This window comes from Stegodyphus dumicola, chromosome X2 (genome assembly GCF_044657685.1).
Source record: "Stegodyphus dumicola isolate Sdum_Otavi_A_Nest chromosome X2, ASM4465768v1".
NCBI lineage: Eukaryota > Metazoa > Arthropoda > Arachnida > Araneae > Eresidae > Stegodyphus > Stegodyphus dumicola.
In genome coordinates this window covers 63,479,754-63,502,245 of record NC_140781.1, presented here as the reverse complement: position 1 = coordinate 63,502,245, position 22,492 = coordinate 63,479,754, and the positions used below count along the sequence as shown (strand labels likewise).

General features: G+C 32.7%; 1 protein-coding gene across 1 annotated transcript in view; it reads right to left on the bottom strand.

Annotated features, from left to right (window-relative positions):
- Positions 1 to 22,492, bottom strand: part of LOC118183832 (cytoplasmic polyadenylation element-binding protein 2-like) — a 141,984-nt gene that overhangs the window by 63,739 nt on the left and 55,753 nt on the right. The window contains exon 3 of the mRNA XM_085810109.1: positions 11,198 to 11,248. Within this exon, the coding sequence (XP_085666235.1) occupies positions 11,198 to 11,248 (51 nt within the window). The remainder of the gene's footprint in view (positions 1 to 11,197; positions 11,249 to 22,492) is intronic.

Below are 22,492 nucleotides of genomic sequence, written 5' to 3'. Positions count from 1 at the left end.
ATGGTAAAAAATTGTTGGAAATGGATTTCGGATTATGCAAATCTTTCAGCTAGTGTTTTATAGTTGCAGACCTAAAATAAACCTATCGTTGGAATAGACTTTTCTCTTACATTCTAACTTATTAGTCCACAATAAAAGCAGAAAATTTATCAATGGTACCCTTCATTGACAAGTAGAGCTACTTTATATAACAATGGCGTCACTCCTAAATTCATTGCAAACATTTTCAAAAACCAATACAGAGACATTTACAATAAATTTCCTAACTTAGTTAAAACCAACATAAAAAATTATAAAATCAAAGAACATGATGTGCAGCATTACATCGAAACCAAAGGAAACCCCATATCCTCTAAAGTGAGAAGACTTTCTTAAGAAAATTTGACTGCTGCGAAAAAGGAATTTGACTATATGCTGCAAGAAGATCTCTGCAGCTCATCCAAAAGCAGCTGGTCAATCCATTACATTTCACTCTAAAAAAATCCGGTGACTGGAGGCCATTTGGTGATTACTGTGGGATTAATGCAAACACCACACCAGATCATTACCCACTACCATTTCTAATGGTCTGTACAAATATTCTGCATGGAAAAACACTTTTTTTATCTAAAAGATTTAATAAATGCTTACCGACAGATTCCTGTTCATGAAGGTGATATTCCGAAGACCACCATTATATAAGACTTTTCTGACTTTGAGAATTTCCTTATATGACATTTGTTCTACGCAACGTTGCACAAAACCTTCCAAAAGTTTATAGACTCCGAGTTCTGCTATTGCCATAACATTCTCATTGCTTCTCCAGATGCAGAAACACACAAAAAACATCCTGAATTGGTCTTCAGAAGGCAAAATAAGTACGGACTAAGCATAAACATTGCAAAATGCAAATTTGGTCTAAGCAAAGTTGAATTTCTAGGTTATGAAACATCAACGGATGGAATTAAACTTCTTCCATCGAAAGCTGACACTATTAAACAATATCCTAAACCAGAATCCTTTACAAGCTTATGCAAATTTTTGGGAATGATGAACTTTTAAAATGGCTTCATATCAAACTGCAACAATCGCTGACGATTTTGCTTAAAGAAGCAAAGAACTTTAATTTGGACTAAAGATGCACAGAATGCTTTTACTAATATCAAAAGCACATTGTGCAACTCAGCAATGTTAGTTTACACTAATCTGATGGCACAGATCACTCTAACAACATATGTATCTGATTCCGTCATAGGTGCCATGATCTATCAACTATATAATTGGGAAAAACAACTGCTAAGCTTTTCTCTCGATGCCTATCATCAAAGCAGGAAAACTAGAGTGCTTATAATCGAGAATTACTTGCAGTCTACCTAGCCATAAAGCATTTTAAATGCATTCTGGAAGGAAGATCATTTACTATCTTCACTGTTCATAAACCTGCTCCCTTTTGCTTTCCAGCAGAACTTAGAGAAAGCCTCCCCAAGAGACAAATCCAGCAATTGAACTGCATTGCTGAATTCACTACAAACATAGCAATACATTTCTGGAGAAGAAAACGTTGTGCAGACACACTGTCGAGAACTGAAAGTATTGCTATTCCAGCTCTAATTGATTATAGTTATTTCAGATTGCCAGGAGCATGAAGATCTCAGGATCCTTAAATCAAATTTTAGATTCAAAATAGTATAAATTTCTATCCTGGATAGCAATAAGAAAACTTACTGTGATACCTCCTTCAATTTTACCCCGTCATACATTCTTAAAAAATTCTGCGAAAGAATGTTTTTCTCTATACATAACTTACCGCATCCTGGAATTCGTGTAACAATGAAGATGGTGATAAAACTATTCAATTTTCCTGTCATAAACAAAGACTGTCAACCGTGGACTAGAACATGCTTGGCATGCCAATGAGCCAAAGTTCACAAACATACCCATCGTCCAGCTGCTGAATTCAAAGTTCCACATCAATGTTTCAAGCACCTTAACATCGATATTGCTGGCCCTTTACCATCTTGCAAAGATTTTTAGGTATGTGTTTACTATCAATAGATTCACTCGATGGATTGAAGCCGTTCTTTAGAAGACCAACCTGCAGATCCCATCGCAAATACCCTTGTTGTGCTTTGGATTTCTAGTTTTGGAATATGAGAAAAGATAACATCAGACAGAGGTTGACAGTCTGAAAGCCAACTCTTCCAATCCTTGAGCAAATACCTAGGTTTCAAAACTAACACCACCACACCAACCCACAATTCTAATGATTTAATCGAACGCCAACATTGAAATTTGAAAAACAGCCTGAAATCCCAGCTTCAAATGTCAAATTCTCGGACTGACAATCTTCTTGGCATTTATCCACCATTAAAAATTTGCATTGTTTTTCTGCTGAACTTGCGTATGGTACACGAATTTGTTTGCCTGAAGAAGTTTTCAGTAAATCCCCAAATTCCATTCATGCATTCAGATTTTATACAAATATTCAAAAGTCACAATCAAAATCTAAAAACAGCTCCAAAACCAGCCATGGAAAAAAATCAGTTTTCGTACATGAGGACTAAGCAAATTGTTCATATGTATTTGCCTTTAATAACATAATTTCATCTTCACTTCAACCAACCTATCTTGGACGATATTTAGTTAAACAATGTTTCGAGAAATTTTTTGATGCTCTAGTTTCAGATAAAATTAAAATAATATTAATAGACAGATTGAAACTGTTTTAAACTCAAAAATGAGGTAAAAAAAATCTTCAGACATCGGAAGATGGTAACTCCAAAATCTCAAAACCGCTTTCTAGTAACAATAATCCTTTCAAAGACACTTAGCATTGGGAAAAAAAAAAAAAAAAAAAAAAACTGGTCGAAGAGTAAGATTTCCTGCATATCTGAAAGACTATGAAGTGTAGTGTTATCATGGGAAATGGTGTGTGTGTGGTGACATCATTTGTAATACTGAAGAGCCATCTGCCAGACTTTTCGCATTGTGATTTTCTTTTTGCTAAAGTGGCACAATAAAAGAGTTTGGAATAAAAAAATTAACATTAGAGTTTGGTTTCAGAAAGAGGAAACTCGTTATCATTTGTTGTACTCATGTTCTCTCAGATGTCTGTTTTCCATATAATACTGTTAATATATCTGCCCTTAAGTGATGAACCTACAAGGATCTATTCTAAAGTTACACTCTTCACATATTTCACCACAATCACAATCAACTATGCAACAAATATTAGAACTTTCCAAGTAACTTTAGTGCTAATAAGAATAAAACAAGGATAAATTATCTCTTCAACAAATAAGAAGTGTTTCAAAATCATATCAGTATTTATAATTTTATTAAAAGTTTTTATTTCTGCACTGCATGAATAGCAGGCGGATGCTTTACTAGCAATAATAGTCACGGGATATTAGCATGCCGTTTTTTTAAAAAAAAGTCTGGAATATAATACAGGTGCTTTTGGCCAAAGATTCTTCAAAGAGATATGAGTGCTAAAAGAATATATGCAATAAATTCTTTAATATAGAGCCAGTATATAATTTCTGCACCTGGGCTTGATTCCCAGGCAGAACAAATCCTTAAAAACTGATTTCACAAAATAGTCACAATCAAATGTACAAAAACAATAAAGCAGTTTAATTTGAAAATAGCACACTATAAGTTCAGTGTTTCAAAATTTTGTTAAGAGAATAAAGAAATTACTAATAAACAACTTTTAAAATGTGTGTAACTTGCATATAAAATGTTATTAAAGGGAAACATACAAACTAGAGATAAAAGCTTTAAAAATTTGTAGATTACAGTTTAATAATCGGTATGTGTTATAATAAAAAATGGGCATGGTTATACATGAGAAATAAAACTTTATCATGTGATTTTGCTGATCAGTACTGAGCTGAAGATGCTCTTTTTGTTTATGTTATAAACAAAGACTCACAAAATCATTCAAATTAAGCAAAGGCTACTGAAACAAATGGTTGCTGAAAAGCTAAAGAATACAGGGTCAGAATGTACCAAGAAATAGGACCAGCGATTCTCTAATAATCAAGAGCTTTTGAATATAAGGAGCTACAATGTGGGATAACACAAAGCACTGGTTTACGTTTGAAGACATCGGGTTGGTTACAAGAAAATCTTCGTGTGCACAAATATTAAGCATGCATAAAGATACTAAACAAACAGGTAAGTCAAGTTATACTTTCACTAATACAGTGTCTTACATTGCAACCTCTACAGAAATTATAAATACACAACTACTATTTCAATTTCTATCTGAGCACTTAATATTAGCAGAAAGTAATTATTAAAATATTACTAATTTTCTAAATAAAAGAATTCAATGATAAGTAAATTGCAATTAGTTAATCTATATTATAGAGAGATAAAGGTGTAAGTAATGCATCAGAAAATTTTCAAATTAAGTACAGGGAAAGCCAAATTGTAATTGGCAAAGACTCTATACAGGTATTAGACTATTATAAGTTTCTAACAGGACTAATGCATTAAAAATAAATAAATATATAAATGGACACCAAAATGAAAGCAAAAAACGCCATATACAGTCAAAAGTCGTTAATTCGGACACCCATAATCCGGAATGATCTATAATCCGGACCTCAAAGCTACAAACTTTCTGCGCATGCGTCAGCGTCGCGTAAGATCTTTACGGCTGTGAATATGCGCGTGCACGTGCGCAAAATACGTTTACGAATGCGCGTTTAATGTATAACGGCAGTATAAGCTAAGCTAAAATTATCTAATTCAGTTAATGTTGCAGATTGCGTTGTTCCTTAATCTTCGAATTGGATTTGGCTTATAATTTTTTGCAGACTGTTAGAGCAATTTTATAAAAGTAAGCTTGAACTTTCGATTATGTCAAATAGAATTTCTGATATATATTTACTAATATGTAAAGGATCTACAAAGCGAAAGTATGTTTCGAAACAAAAAGTGGAATTGCTGCAAAAAATGGATAAAGGCATATCCTTTGTTTATCTAAACTTTGTTTATCTTTAACGCCGCGGCAGGCAATGAATTGGAAATTTATCTGTCAGCACTATCCTTATCTTCAGGGCAGATGTTTTTATTTTATTTGGCTTATAATTCCTTACTAAATGTAGTATTTCATCTCGATGTAACTCCGTCTTTGATATGATTTAAATCAAATTCCTCGTCATTATAATTCGCTTCCGATAGCGAAGAAAGTAACAGGTTATTGAAAACGAAAAAATTTCGATTGACAAATTAGTCAGTATTCTCGACACAGCAATTATAGAACTTGAACAGCGGAACTTTGTAACTGAACAAGAAATTATGCCTGTTTATAGAATTAAAGAGAATGTATTATCACATAAAAAACGAAGCAACTTAAACAACTTACATTGAAAGAAATGTTTAATAAAGTAAACAAATAAATATTAAGCTTTTTTTTTTTTTTTGTAAATTTTGATACCCTTTAGATCAGATTGTTCTTTATTTCATAAATTACGGTTTCATATTTTTAATTTTATAATTTCTGCATGCCATCTTACCAGATTTAAACTGATGATCTATAATCCGGATGATCTATAATCTATAGTCCCAACGAGTCCAAATTAACAACTTTTGACTGTATTAGCTTTCTCTTGTACTATTCACTCACTGCACAAAAGTAAGGAACTGACCTAGTACTAATTTGCTACCTGTTAAATGTGTGTTGCATTAATAAGCTGAAAACTACAGAAAGAGTGAAAGAAGTGAGAAAACAGCCTGTTTTACACCAGGAGGAGGACATTTCATAGACGACTGTTAAATTAATTAATAGATCTGTGAGAGACGTACAAAATATGGGGAGGGGACTACGACTGGATTAAAAATAAAAGGGTTATAGAGGGATCGGCTTTTGGGTGAAAGACATAAACAAGGACTGTAAGGAATTAAAAGTATTCTTCCCATTTCTCTTTATCGTGTGTGGTTGGCATACTTAGCTAGCAACTAGAAGGCCTTACGCTTGATTCAAAGAAAGGGAAAAGGAAAGTAAGTATGAGGAGAGAAAATATCTACATGTAAATTTCTTTCACATATAATACTAAAATTGTAAAATTGTTAAAAAGAGTTAAACTATTTAAGGATGTTCTAATACATGTTTTAATGTTATAAATGTTTGTTTAAATTATCTAGTAACACTTTCAGATGCAGTTTCAATTTCCCTTCGCTTCTCCTTACTTTCAACACTCATTGCCTTACAGGAAAAGGAGAAGCCAAAACTTTGCAGACAGTTAATTACGTGAATGTATATCTTAAGAAAGCAAATGCATGCTATTTAAATGGCACTCTAATATTCCGAAGGATTCACCCACAAATAGCAGACAGACCCTCATACAATTTGTACATACTGCATAACTGACATTTGTGTCTGCGTACTCAAACTCCAACCTGCTCCCTTTTTTTAATTGGATAGTTAATTGGATAATTTTAAGCAGATTCAACACTTATTAATGTATGGAAATTGTTCATGTATGGAACACATTCATAATAAAATCTCAACACTGAAATAAAACAAAATAAATAAATACAATACTTACTGGGGGAGGGGGGGAATGCAAATCTGAAAATCTCAATCAGCATGAAACACAATGCACGATCAGGAATGAAATGTAACTAAATAAATAAAAAACTAAGTGAAAACTTAAATAAACAGAAAATAATAGTAATAAAAATAAATTCTGCTCATAAAATTAAATAAAATCTAAGCAATAAAACAAAACAAAACAAAACGAACAAAATTATTTAACAATGAAAATCAATTGCAAACCTGAGTCTCAATCAGCATAGATCATTATAGCAGTTCAACCAAATATCGACACGCCCTCCCTCCACTAATTAAAACATCAGATGAACTTAAAATGTCTGTAGTAAAATAAAACTTGCCGAGTAAAATTACAAATAATAACCTATAACAATAAACTTCTTAAAACAACTAACAATCTGGTGTAGTTGATGATGTTATAAATATTTACAAACGATCATTCACTAAACATTTAAATTTTTCATATGCTTGCATGTCTTTTATTTCATCATACAATCCATGTACTCATTAAGCAATTCTACGAATCTATGCCAAGCTGAATTACATCAGATGCCTATAATTAGATATAAATATATAAGACAACAATGATGAAGCATGAATATTTCTAAAATTTGTTTCACACATGCAGTTATATTCAGAAGTAGGCACAGTTATTTTGAGAAAAACATTCTCCCACCTAGTGGCAACACAAAAGCAGCCATACTGGATGTGCTTAAGCGAATGCTAGCATACGTCCATACTTCCAATTAATTAGTATAATGAATTCTATGAACCACAAGGAAATCGAAGACATAACCAATGTGTCAATACGATGGCATAATGAAAACTGAAGACAAACACATCAAAATCCATTTCAGACAGTTAACTATTTTCATACTCATGTTCTCCAGACGGAAACTGTAAGTAATAGCAATGCTCAAATACTTTCAAATAACAGCCCTTAGTGTCTAACCTATTTGTGCCGTCAAGTGGTGAATGCTTCATCAGCGTCCAGATAAACATTTGAAATCAATCGAAAAAGATAAAAAGGGAAAACATCCACGAAAGATTTTGTTCCATATAGTCAGACAGGAAAGAGTCAGGAAGAATCATGTCTTTGTATAAGAAAAGAGACTAACCTCTTGAAATTTACTGTTAATTGGAAGTTAGAAACAAATTCTGATGTGAAACCACTTACGGTCATGATTGATAGATATCAGAACACATAATAATTAAAATATAAAAGTTAAATTGTAAGCTCATTCAGGAAAAGAAGAAAACAGAGCATTAAAACATAAATTAACCCTACAGGACTTTTAATTCCCATCAATAAAATTGCTCAATTATGTCCCAACTGGACTTTAAAAGCCCCAATTAAAAAAAAAAAAAAAAAAAAAAGAGGGCAGTGAAAAACTTATAACATTTTTGTAAGTTTAATGCGAGATGTTTCTCATGCATAAAGTTGTAATAATGTAATGCGTAAAGTTATAAGTTGCTCATAATAAAAAGTTACAAACTCCTTTTTCAAAAAATGAAGTAATCTGGGACAAAAAGGATTAAAGACAAGAAAATAAAATCCATGGACAAAACATTCAAAAACCACCCCCAGCATTGAGAAAATTTGTGCATCTGCTACCAAAAGATAGCATGAAACAAAGTTCCAAATGGTATCCACAGAGTGTCTGAAAACTACTTTGCAAATTATAAATACAAAATCTAGCATTTGATATAGCTTCTGAAGAGAAAAAATTTTAAATGGTAAAAAGTTCACATTGGAGGTTATATTTAAAGCATCACAGTATTATATTTTGTATATATAAGATTAAAGAACGAGAGGAAGAAAAGTTCCGGGCTTCTACTGAAAGTACCAAACTCAATAAACGTTCAACTACAGTTTCAATATCGAATGCTATTTAAACATTAATTTCTAAAACAAGTAGATTTCATTTTATAGGTACTTCCAAAATCTTTTCTCAAAAGCCTCAAAATAGAACTCTCTCATACACGACGATGACACTGTTTTCACAAAATGCTCTATCTTACATTAAGCAACTTTGTAGGTATCTACCTAAAATCAGACTTTAATGATTGCAGTCACCTTTTATGAATACCCTGTATAATACCTAGATTGGACCTTTTTTACTCAGTATTTAGTTTCATAGTAGTATGAGAAAAAATTTACCTTACTTCCATAACATTCAGATCGTAATGGCAAGACGCTTTGGTTTGAGTAGCCCCAAAGTAACGATTAGTGGTAGGCTGTTATACAATGCATAGCTACCAGGGATGTTCCAAAACATGTAGCATGTCAAGCATTTTTAAAAACTTGTTTGAACACACGTGTTTGAAATAGAAGGCATCATATTAAACAGTTTGGCGAGAAAAATTTGGTAACACCGAGAGTGTGTTATTAATTACTACACTAGTGACATTAGCATATTAGCATTTGGAAAAAAAATTAAAGGGTTTTAAGTAATTTTCATCCCAGAATAAATTTTACTTTTTTCTGGAAAACAGCAGACATTTTAATTAACTTAAAAATAGCTGGTGGTAGAGACGGAGTCATTGTTAACTTGAAATTTTTTGGGCGAAAGTATTTAACCTATGTCGATTTTAGAGTATGAAAGTTATTTTCGACTTGTTTTGAAAAATTCTGATTTGTTATTATAATGATGAAGATTTTTTTCTGCTTTAAAAAACTAAACCACATTTTCTGGAATTACTGTAGTTGGTGAATGTGTATCTTCCTAAAATTTTTGATTGAATAAGATTTTGATTCAGATTTTGATTGAGTAAATTTGAGTTCCTCCCCTTAAATATGTTAACAAAGCTCATTTTTAGGAAGAAACAGATGCAGAGAATATTTCTGCGAGGGATTTGGAAACCGATAACGGGAAAATTTTTAATAATTAAAACTATGTATGGTACTTTTTAACGTATTTCAAAACTTAATGGTTAATAATTTTCTATATTCAAACTTAATTCTTTTTAAACATTTTAAAGACACATTTCCTTTTATGTTGCTATACGTAATCATTATAACTGCATTACTTACTTCACAAAAATCTTACAAATATCTGAAAACGTCAGTTGTAGTCTTTGGAAATTGAGCGACAACAACGAAAAAAAGACATATTAATGAAACTGAATACATTTACACTCTTGCAATGACATTTATTCCAATACCCTAAAATCACTGGTAGCTCGACTCGGATTCAGTCTTGACGTATGGGGTGGTTGGTTAGATTTTCATAGTTTTCTCAAAATTTAACGCAACTATGCACCAGTTTCCCTAGAAATTCCTGTTCGAAAGCGAACCCTAAAAGTGGCTGCATAGTTAAGTCACTGAATACTGGTAGTTCAACCTGGATTCAAATCCCGGAGAACAGGTAGGGTACATGATTGGCTTTTGTAGTTTTCCCCATGTGTAATGTGGCTACCAGCCAGTTTTCTGCAAAAGGTTCTCCACGAAGGCCTCCCTACCCATAAGCAGATAGCCTTCGAATTGTTTTGCCTTAACCTTTTAACTGTCATGCCCGAAATCAAATAGCAGACAGACCCTCATACAATTTGTACATACTGCATAACTGACATTTGACTGGTATTCCAAAATGTCACACCCAAGTACTACTCAGGCTAATTTTTTTCTTGAGTGCATCGTATTGTTATACCCGAATATATATTGTGAGAAGTTTATTTCGGCCTCAGTTCAACAGATGGCAGCATTTTACTGAAGGTTTCAAAGGATAGAGGTTAAAGTTCAAAGTGCGTGGCATTTTTTTTTGACTGCGAGGCAAACATTTCATTTTTGAAATAAAAAAAATTGACAATTTATGCACTCAAATCATCAAAATAACTTGACAGTTAAAAGGTTAATTAATTAACTTAACCTTCTCAATTGTATACCTCTCTTGGGCATATAGTTTTAGAGTGTATGTGCCCCCTTATGTAAGTCTGATTTTTGTCTGCCTCACTGATTAATTAATTAAGAAGGGATGAAATAAAGATATTCACATCCTTATGAAGGTTGCTTTTTTTTCAAGTTGGCAGGGTTCCCTTATGAAAGTATCCCATCTTTTCTATGCGCCATGATGAATCTTAAATTTTCATAAAGCATTACATCTGTATTCATGATACAAACCTTAGAAAAAAGTTTACACTAAAAAAATCTAAACATACATGAAGCAATTTCATCAAGACTTTTGTCTATCTTCTTTGAGCAATTCCAACTTAACTAGAGGCACTTAATATAGTATTTGTGTTACTTAAGATTTGCTGCATTATTAAATATACTAGAAAATATCAGAGAAGCGTGGGGTATCATGCTTTACTAAAATGCTGAATCAAGCAGACAGACAAAATATTTATGTGGAAATGTCTGGCGCGGATATTCATTCTACTAGCAACAATAGGCGGCTGTGAAATATTGTTATATTATAGTACATACTGCAGTTAATTTTATACAGATATGATTTATTTTTACATTTATTTATACATGAACTGAACAATTTAAAATGTCTCTTCATTCTGTTTAGTGAAGGGAGCTCTTTGGTTCAACTTTAATGACTCAAATGATGAATTAAATTTGTTCTACAGAGAAAAATATGCACATATTGTTGAAAAGAAATGAAGTAAATAAAATCAAAAGGAAAAAGCAGAAATGTGTCTTACCTTGCATATTTCCCATACTTTGAATATTATTTGCACTATAGTTCACATAACCTGTAATTGATAAAATAGTGTGAAGAGAGAGCTTTATCAAACATTAAAAAAGTGCATTTATAAGTCATACTAAACACATAAAAGAAATTTTTGAACATAATTTTAAATATCACATAACAAATAGTTCATTATAAAACTGCACTGTACTGAATGAAATTTACTTGTATTAGCTTTTTAGTTGATACAAAATATTCTGCTAAATGAATTGCCTAGAGCAGCACAGAGGAAAAAACTCAAAATACCTTGCAAAGCAGTTTGACAGAAGGCCTTTTGTTTCCTCTCTTTACTAATTTCCTCAGTCACTTAGCCGTCTCATCAATATTCCTGGTGATAAGACGGCTAAATAATCGATGAGTTCAGAATCAATGCTTAACGAACCAGAGTCAGACTATTTCGGGGGGGGGGATAAAGTTTCCTATCCGTAATTATGAATGTTTGTTCTCCGTTCCGCTTTTGGGGCATTAAAATGTGTTAAGAAACTAAATATTTCCTTTGATTTTCTTCTCAAATTTTCATTTTTTTGGGGGTCGGAATTTAAGCTAAATATAAAAATTTTAAAGCACGCAAATTTTCTTTCCTAATTTTTGAAGTATTTCTAGGGCCAAATTTATTATAATTGCCTATTGAGAAGAAATACACAAGAAAAGCTTTGATATATTCTTGATGAACAGTGCGAAAGACTGTAACCCATACGCAGGTTCATCAAATGCCTTTAAACAAACTTTCGAAAGAGAGGAAACTCGATAGCTTTCAAATAGAAAAAAGAAATGGACGCCCGAAACTCGTTTAAAACGATATTAGATTTCTTCAACTTAACAGCCTCAGAGGAACCACTGCCCCTTGGAAAAAAAGTATGCAAAAAATACAGAAGGTCAAGAGATCAGAAAAATCTCTAAATCAACTACTTCAAAAAACCGTATTTGAAGAAGTATAGCAAGGAAACCATTAGTAAAACTTAATAAAAAGCATAGAATTTGGGAAAAGTATACGGCAGTAGTTCTCAATTTTTTTTCCTCCATGCAATCTCTTTTACCATTGTTGGAAGATCATTTTCCTCTTTTCCTAACACTCGAAAAATGCATGTACATTTATTTAGATTTTGATAATATTTTAACGGCACCGGTGGTACGCAAGAGAAAAATAGGAAACAAAGTATTTTTAACAATTAAATTAAAAAATCTCCTGAAGAAAAAGACCAATTCATAAAAATTTGCTGTGACCGAATTCTAACTGGAGATTTAAAAAATAACACGCTTGTTAAGTTTCGGGTGAACCGAAAAAAATTAATTTAAAGGCATTTCAAATAAAGCTATCAAATTTTTATTGCCTTTTGACACAACCTATTTGTGTGAACAAGAATTTTCTTCCCTGTTATACTCGAAAAATAAATACCAAACAAAATTAAAAGTGGATAATTTACGGTTAAAGCTAAGCGAAATTAAAACCTGACATAAATAAATAGATCGCTCCAAATTTCGCACATTCACAAATTTCGCACTAAATTTTAAAATTAAAGTATTTAAACTTAAATTTTGATAATTAAAATGGTAATCAATTTTTAATAATATTTTTTTAATGCGTGCATATTTAATACAAATAATCTATAGGTTTTGAAAATAGCAAAATATTATATATATAAATATAATTGAAAAAGAAAATGTAAAGCGAACTGGTAATTAGACGAAAGACCTATCTGGTCTCAAGAACTTTTGCGCATAATGCTGCAAAAAGATTTGAAAAAATAGTAGTAGGTAGGAATATTGTAGCAACCTTGCTCAAAAGTTACCAGGAGCTGTAGCTCCACGAAATGTTGTAACACACACACACTCACACACACACACACACACACACACACACACACACACACACACATATATATATATATATATTGTACGTGTATTGAGAAACTGAAAAGTAATCATTGTAAAATGTAGTGGTGGTACTAAACTTTTTCAGTTTTCGTTTAGATGGTACGCGTTAGTCACAAGGTTGAGAAACGTTGGTCTAAAGAAAGCACTTTGGAAGCACTTACACTTAGTTTGAAAAAAATTCAAAGAAAAAAATTATTAAAAATGTGTCTAATCAGAGCCTGAAATCTGTGACTAAAGCAGAATTATTTTAAATAAAACATAAATTTTTCAGTAAATAAAATAATTTAAAAATTTTCATACATTTAATTCAACTTGCTTAATTGTAAGCGACTTGAGTTTATTGGATGTATAATCTATGATAATACATAAATACAAACAATTTTTTATAAATAAAAAATGTAATTACTCCAAGAATTTTCGCGCATTAAGTAAATTGATCAGTAAATACATCAAGAAAGAAATTTAGAACCAATTTTTTACAAAGACCAGAAAATAAATTTTAAAAAAAGTTTAAAAAAATCCTATAGATGTAAAATTAGAATAACGTAGATGTTAAAAGAAAATTAAACCAGCACAAGAACCCCCCTCCCAAAAAAAAATAAAAAAGTAAAAAGAAGAACATGAAAGAAGCGGAATCCAATCAACTCCAATATAACGTCGTCAGAAGGAGGATACGCTGCAATTAATTACAATTCCTCTTCCATACGAAAATTCTTGCTTTTCCGTATCCAGAATTAGCTGATGAACTATTTCTATACATTTTTTAATCTTAACAGTTTACCTGAAAATTCAGGTCCTCCCGAAAGCAAGAAAAATGACGAAAATACGAAGTAAAATTATTAATGAAAATTGTTTCAAATTTAAAATGAACTCCCGAATGAAAACTCCCTCATAATACTATCAAAATTAAAGCTTTTCAATGAAAAAATTCTTTAAAACAGAATAATCCACAATGAATAATAATAATAAAAAAAAATTAACACAAAACTTTGTGAGAGTTTCCTTTCTAACATCAGTTCGAAACAACGAAAATAACCGATAGACTCTGAGACGCTCAGGGTTGCCAGTTTGGCCTCTTTGGCGAAACTAAACCGTAGTCGAGAAAGCCATCTCCCAAAAGGTGAAATTAATGCTACTAAGCAAAGAATTTTGAATCTAACTTTAATTCAAAATAATACTGACAGGCTGAAATGTAAACTTAACAGAGGATAAAGAATTATTCCCAATTAAAAAAAAATATTAAATACTTCCAAACTAAAACCCAAATTTCCCAATTTTTAATTTATTAAATTAAAAAGTTGAAAAAAATGCAATAAAAAAGAAGAAATAGAATAAATAAAACAGAAAAAGGCATTTAATATATTTTCAAATAAAAATTGCCAGACACTGAAATGCTAGTCAGTTCCCCCCCCCCCCCATTTTTGAAAACTAATATAAAGAGTGCCTAGAAATTTCAAATGGTGAATTTAATGCTATTTAGAAAAAAAAAATTTAAATACAATTTATGTATTTTTTTTTTAATTACAAATTTAGCCTTAGGAAAAATGCAAAGGAAAGAAAGAAAAGGAAGTAAAGAACAAATGTTAGAAAAGTGAAAAAGTCTTCAGGTCATGGGCTTATCATGACGACTTGAAAATAGGAGGCCTCATGGTTAATGACAACACGGCAAAGAAACTAAAAGAAAAATAAATCAAAATTAAGCCTATATAACTTTCTAAAACATCCTTCTAATTGGAGCTTTCAGATAAAAAATTCATACTTCTATAAAGTTTTATAGGGTGTAGACTACACCAGATTTTTAAAAGACTTTTAATGAACTTAATTAGAATTTCATTTTCTTTTAAAATTCTTGTGATAATTAAGATTTCTCCTTGTCGTTTTTCTATTTCAGAACAAGCTTTTTTAATTCTGCAAATCTGGTTAATAACTGTATTTGCTATAACTTTTTTAGATATGTTAGAGTTCCAATTTATGAGTTTAATTGTATAAAAATTAAATTCTCTTCCTTTATCAAAAAGTCTAATTCCTTTAAGATTATGCATACTAAGATTCCCATAGTCTTATTACTGTTAGATTATTATTGGTCTTATTAAGTTTTAGACAATCGGGGTAGCCTTTGCAATTTTCTATGAGACTATAATTGTTGAAAGTATAATAATGTCATCAATATATCTGAAAGTGCGTTCAGATTTACTGAAGTCATTATCAGAAAGGCTTTTAAGAAACTTAAATTCTTTAGAAAATAAAAATAAGTTACAAAGAGGAGTGTAATAGGAACTTCCCATTGGAATACCATGTCTTTGCAGGAAAAGAAATTTTGAATGTTTGACATAGTTATTGCAGAACGTGAAATGTAGTGATTCTTTAATTTTTGAATATTCAGACTAGTAAGTATTTCAGAAAAGAATGTGGTTAGCTTTAGAAGACTTTCGTAAATTTTTTTGAGTGGTAGAAACGTGTACAGATGTTGAAAGTAATTTTCATTTTTATGAAAATACATTTTAATTTGAAAAAATTTCATTAATGAAACTTCGTAATTTTGCCGTTTTTCTTGCTTTTGGGTGGAGAAAATTTTCGGGTGAATGTTAAGATTAAAAAATATATAGGAATATTTAATTTTTTGGGCTTAGTGAAAAATGGGTTCTAAATTTCTTTCTTTATGTATTTAATAGTCTACAATAATTATATAATGTGCCTCTTAAATAATGGGTTTTTTTTTTATTGTGAGAGCCCGGTTGCTAGAAATTAACGGTGAAAACATTTTTTATTTACCAAGCATATAAATCTATAATTCAACACACTTTTGCGTTTATTAGTATCATAACATCTATTTTCTTTAATATAGTGTTCATCACATAGCATCTTGTTAGAGTAATTTCCAAAGCTCTTCAGTTCACCAACGACCACGCGGTAAAGTCATAAACATTTGGTAGTTTGACCCAGGTTCAAATCCCGGTGAGTATGACAGGCTGACTGTATGTCAGTTTCCGTGGTTTTCCCTGATATATAAGTTCTCTAATTTACCTTTCAAATAAAAACTTTATTTAGCTTGACTGATTTCAACAATTTTATTTAATATTATTTTCAGTGGCAGAGAATAAGGTGAACTTTATCAAACGGAATAAATCTCTGTGAACATGTAATGTAAAAAGTCAATATTTCCCCATTTGGCCTCTAGGGCTGTAATACCTCTCTACTTCAGAAGCTCCATGCAGCCCCAGGCATCTTCTGATATGAAACTTGTCCATTTTTTTTTCAATTAAGCAGCAGAGTGGGCAGTTTGAGCTGGTAAGAATACCAACACGACACAGACGGCTTGCCAAGCACTCGTGATCAGTTTCAACCCTAAAGCTGGCCACAGCTTTTCCCCGTGGTTAGTCTGGTAATTTCCTTTCCAAGACGTCCCTCCAGCTCTTGGTTGAGAAACGCGTCATAAGTTCACCCCTCCATTTTTGTTTCAAAATTTAAGAATAAGCAGTTTTGCGGAATGGTAAGAGCAATCTATAGATGACTTTTGAACAATTTCTATACCTTTTTTTTTTTGCAATTCTGTCAACCTGATCATTACTATAAAGACCGCAAGGACCCACAAACCGTCGTAGTACATTCTCTTTATCCCCTTTATTTTTTAGTCTTAGTTTCTCTACATCAATTTGGCATTTTATGATTTCCTCGGCGATTGGACAGACCGCTGATTCAATAACTTGCAGTGCCACCTTAGAGTCCAAGAGGATGATCACCTTGTCATAGCTGAAATTGGAGGCATTAATCTGTCTTAGGGTCACATAAATAGCCATTAACTCGCCATCGAAAGCAGTTCTCTGTGTAACCACGGGTACGTACAACGATAACTCGGCGTGAAATAATTCCGCGCCGGTATTTGGTGAACCCTTACTGAACGAAACAACGTCCGTATAGATGTAAAACCAGTCCAGTTCATAATAAAGTGTATGCATAGTGTCAAAAGCAAAAATTTTTAATGTAGATTTCAGCAAATTTAAAAGCAATGAAAATGTATTTTAGTTTATTTTTAATACTATCACTTATGTAACTTATAACACATCTAGCTCACAGGTAACAAACATATCTAGCTAACAATTTCTGTAAACATTTACATGATTACTTTAATCATGAAAAATTATTTCTAGCACGCTTTTAACCCACTTTGGTACAGAAAAATCATTTGCACAACACTTAACTATATTAAATTTTCCAGTCTAGTTCAGATTCCAATGATCGAATAAAGATGTTAAGTTAATAATATCATCAACAGATGCAATTTATAAGGTGTCCTGTAAATATTATAAACCTTTTTTTACGAATAATATAGGAGCACTGTAACTTTCTTGAATCATGTTTGCCTCAAGAAGTTCTGAGGAAATATCGCGGAGGAAACAATGTTACGAGAAAACAGCGTCGTACAAAACATTGTGAGGAATGAAAGCACGGAGAAAACATCGCGGTGCAACACATCGTCATCGAAAATAAAGAGGTTATAAAACAAAGCAGTTCTAAAAATTTAGTCGGAAAAAATATCGTGGTAAAGACATACGTTTTTCAGGTTTAAAATTTTTAAATATTGTACACTGGTGTGCAAAACTTAAGCAACAGCAGGGTTTTTTGCCATAACTCCACGAGAAATCAACTGAGAGACATGAAATACAGAAATGAAGGAGAGTATTATGTACGTAAAGGATGACGAAAGCATCGAAGCTGAAAAAGGAATACAATTCATACGGTATGGAATCAAACAAAAACAAGCTTTATTGAACGCATAGTATCGTGACTCATGATTGTCTATCCAAGAGGAAGAACAACAAGCAGATGTTCCTTAATATGGGATATGCCATCCCCTCACTGCAATGGTTGCTTCGCACCGTCTCCGCATACTCAGAACCAGCTAGTGCAACATTTCTTGCGGTAGGAGTGCCCATTCCTCAATTAGCATTGTTTGAGTTGTTGGGTGTTCTCCGGAGGATGTAAGCGTACTGCAATGCGTCTCCGCAAAGTATCCTACACAGGTTCGATGGGATTTAAATCTGGGGAGTACGCTGGCCAATCCATTCGAGTGATATCTTCACTTTCCAGTAGCTACTCAACAGCAAGAGTCCGATGTGGCCGTGTATTGTCATCCATAAAAATTAAGTCTCCTCACAGTTGGTGGGCGGGTGGGTCCATTTAGCTACTCAACAGCAAGAGTCCGATGTGGCCGTGTATTGTCATCCATAAAAATTAAGTCTGGGCCAATGGCACCTCGGAACAGACAACTTATCGGAGAAAGCCATTCTGTGGTCCTCAGTTGGTGGGCGGGTGGGTCCAGTAGCTACTCAACAGCAAGAGTCCGATGTGGCCGTGTATTGTCATCCATAAAAATTAAGTCTGGGCCAATGGCACCTCGGAACAGACGCACATGGGAAGGAGTACCTCCTCACAATAGCGATCCCCGGTTATAGACCCCCTGTCGAAAACGTGGAGCTCAGTTCGCCCGTTCAGCATAATGCCTCCCAGATAAGAACGCCTGGACCACCGTTATGATGTCTTTCCTTGATGTTACTGGGATAAAACCGGGTTCCGACCTCTCTGTAAATCAAAACGCGTTGAGAATCGCTTCTGGTACTGAACCGACTCTCATCCGTAAAGAGGACACGACTCCATCAATTAGTTGTCCAGTTTCTGTGCTCTCTGCACCACTGTAAACGTTGGCGTCGGTGGCCAACTTTCAACGGGAGTCAGAGTTCAAGATGGCGGGCGAATAGGCCCCCTTTGTGAAGTCGTCTGGCCACAGTAAACCGCGACACTTGTCGCCCTGTTGCTGTACAGAGTTGCTGAGCAATGGCGCTTGCTGACTGCTGTCGGCCTCTTTTCGCCTGCAGGACGATATATCGGTCATCCCCTGCAGTTATCGTCCTCGGGCGGCCACCACTAACCTCTCTAACCTGTGGTTTGGAACGCTTTCCAAGCGCGCGAAACGACACTTTTGTTGATTCCGAACTTTGCAGCTATACTGGCGGCAGTACGCCCCTCCTCCAGCTTTCCCATCATTCTTCCACGTGTGAAGTCGTCCAGGTAATTTCTTCTAGCCATATTTCACGAACTGACTCACTGGCACTTGCAGCGAATATGTTGAATTGCGTGTGCGTCCTTCCTTTTATTCTACTGTTGAGCTGCACGCGCCGAGATCACGCGTTTGGTGTACGCTCACGTCGCCTCTGACGTTTTGTTCCTGATATTTGCATACGCATGACGTTTCTATTGACTTACATGTTCATTGTACTGATCTCCAAGACCTCCTTTTCTGCAATTTCATGGCTATCTGCTAAATTTTTACATTGTTGCTTAAGTTTTGCACACCAGTTTATAACGATTAATGAACGCAAGGATTGAGGAATAATTTCACTTCTATATTTCATATATTTAGATTAATATTTGTTTTGCTAAAAAAAGCATGAATAAACTTAAAATGAAAGAAAAATTAATGCTATGTATAGCAGTTAATAGAATTCAAAATTTATGTACTTAACTATTAAACGCCATTATGTAATAAATCCCTTCTTATTAAGTTATACTGGCAGTTTTTCATTATGACACACTAAGAAGACAAACTGAAACAAAAGATTTAGTATTTACTAAATATATATATATATATATTTAAAAGTTATCTTTAAATATATATACAAAAGTTATCTTAAATAAACAGATTATCTCTTTGCGCGAAAACTACGTCTAATACGTGATCTCATTAATAATTATGATTTTAAAAATGTACATTGCAACTGGATGATTTCAAGTAACGAACAGGTTCTAAATACTTTAAATACACTTGAAATAGAACATATCCAATGCTGCTACTTTGAAAACCTCTATACTACTTTACCACTTGAAGAAATTCATAAAGGTTTACTTGCTCTTCCTGAATTATTTCCACAAATTTCTACAATAATAAAAACTGAACAATGGCAACTTTTTCTTTCATGCGTACTTTTCAATAATTTTATTCAATTTAACAACAACATCTTTAAACAAATGCAGGGAATTCCAATGGGAGGTAATTTTTCAAGTTCTGTCTGTGAATTATTCCTTTTTACAAAAGAATTAACTTTTATACGTTCACTCAGTAAGGAAGATCATAAATTTTACCAAGACATCTTTCGATATATTGATGATGTAATAGGCTTCAACAAGATAGAAAATGCTAATATCTACCCTTTATGCCTAAAACTTAATACTACAAATACCGTGCAACATAATATAGTCTACCTTGATTTGCATATCATAGATTACAATTTTTTAAAAGTCTATGACAAAAGAATTTAAAAGTCTATGACAGAGAATTCAACTTTTCAACACTTAAATTAACCAACTGTAATTCCAATATTTCTAAAAGAGTCATCCTCAACACAATTTACTCACAGCTGCTTAGAATTAAAAGAATCTGCGATACAGCAAAACACCTTCAAGAAGAAGTACTATACTTAGTGACAATTTTGAAAAATAACCTCATTCCTCAAAAAATAATTAAAAATACTTTAAAAAATGCTGGCATTAGCCTTACCAATTTTTAGATTTTTTGAGTTAGATAATGAAATTTTATACTTAAAGCCCAATGGGACGGTATAAAGTGGATGGCTGATTCTGAAGATCTAATGTATAAAGGTACAGATAATTCTTGTCACAACGTCTTTGTCCTCTTAAAATTTGGCACAATACTTTAAATATTATTTTTAAATAGTTTTTAAAAATATTTTGATGGCCAATTCTATTCTGTTAATAACTTACGGGCGATTTTCGTTTCTGGCAGCTTGAAAGCCCTCTAGCTTGAAGAATTACGACTTTAATTAACAAATTACTGTTTTTTCATTATTTCTCTTACTTTAGAGGCCATTTTAGGTAATTTTTTTTGGCTGAATTAGCCATTTTCACTTTTACCCAGTTCATTTTCCTCAAACTACTATGACAAGACACCATTTTGAACTTTTTCCACATTTTTCAACGCCTTTCACCCCCTTTTGCTATGAGTCAGGTTGCCGCCAACGGACAGTCACTTGGCATTGGCTATTTCCCAGTGACATTGTTTTTCCCCCCTTTCTACGTCATCCGACAAGTTGGAGGGCAATGGAAGCGCTAGGGGGTTGCAAGCCCTTTTCGAGTTTCCTCGTCAACAAAGAAGACAGCTTTGTTCCACGTCTGATTTTTATAATTTTTTCTCTAAAAGTTTTTCTAGGTCTTGGCAAGATCCATGCTGCTTATCGTCTTATTTATTATTTTTCCTTTTTGATTTAAATATAATTTACGGTTCCTTTGCAAAGTTTTAACTCTTTAAGCTCACAGGTTCAACCCATAAATTCTTGTATATTTTGACTAATAGCATACCGATATTTATTTATTTATTTTTTCTGTATATCGGAATTGCCTTTACATTTTTTACACCTTAATGTGTCAATATATGCGGACGCGTCGGGAAATTGGAACAGAGAATTGAGGCTATAGTTTTTTGACATAGTTTATTTAATTCATTAAAAAAATTTGTCGCGCAAAGTTTCAATTGTCTGTTTCGGCGAAACGCGTAATGAGGTTAGTTTGGTTCGATTCATTTTTCTTATTTATTATTTTTTCCTTTTTGATTTAAATATAATTTACGGTTCCTTTGCAAAGTTTTAACTCTTTAAGCTCGCAGGTTCAACCCATAAATTCTTGTATATTTTGACTAATAGCATACCGCTATTTATTTATTTATTTTTTCTGTATATCGGAATTGCCTTTACATTTTTTACACCTTAATGTGTCAATATATGCGGACGCGTCGGGAAATTGAAACAGAGAATTGAGACTAAAGTTTTTTGACATAGTTTATTTAATTCATTAAAAAAATTTGTCGCGCAAAGTTTCAATTGTCTGTTTCGGCGAAACGCGTAATGGGGTTAGCTTGGTTCGAAATTCATTTTTTTAAAAATTTCCCTTGAAAAACAAAAATGAACTTCGAATTGGGCTAATTAACCATTTACCGCTTCTTAATTTTAATATATTTTTTATATTTTACCTTGATCAATTGATTAGTATTTTACTGTGTTCTATAATCTACTTTTTTCGTTTAGTATATAGCCTACTATCTTTATTTGACCTCTTTCAATTGATTTGTTTTTTTACTGTGTTAAAAATTATCTAATTTGTTTAGCATATAGCTTTTTTATTAATTTAACTTGTAAATATTCAAATATTTTTTCTCCTCTTTCACACATTTCATAGCAACCAAATATGCTTATGTTGGAGTTTTCACGGAGCCACAGTTTTTGGTAACTTTTTAGCGTGCGTACTAAAATTTATCTTCTAATTTCCTTAATTTTGCAGCACAATGCGCAAAATTTTGACTAAAATT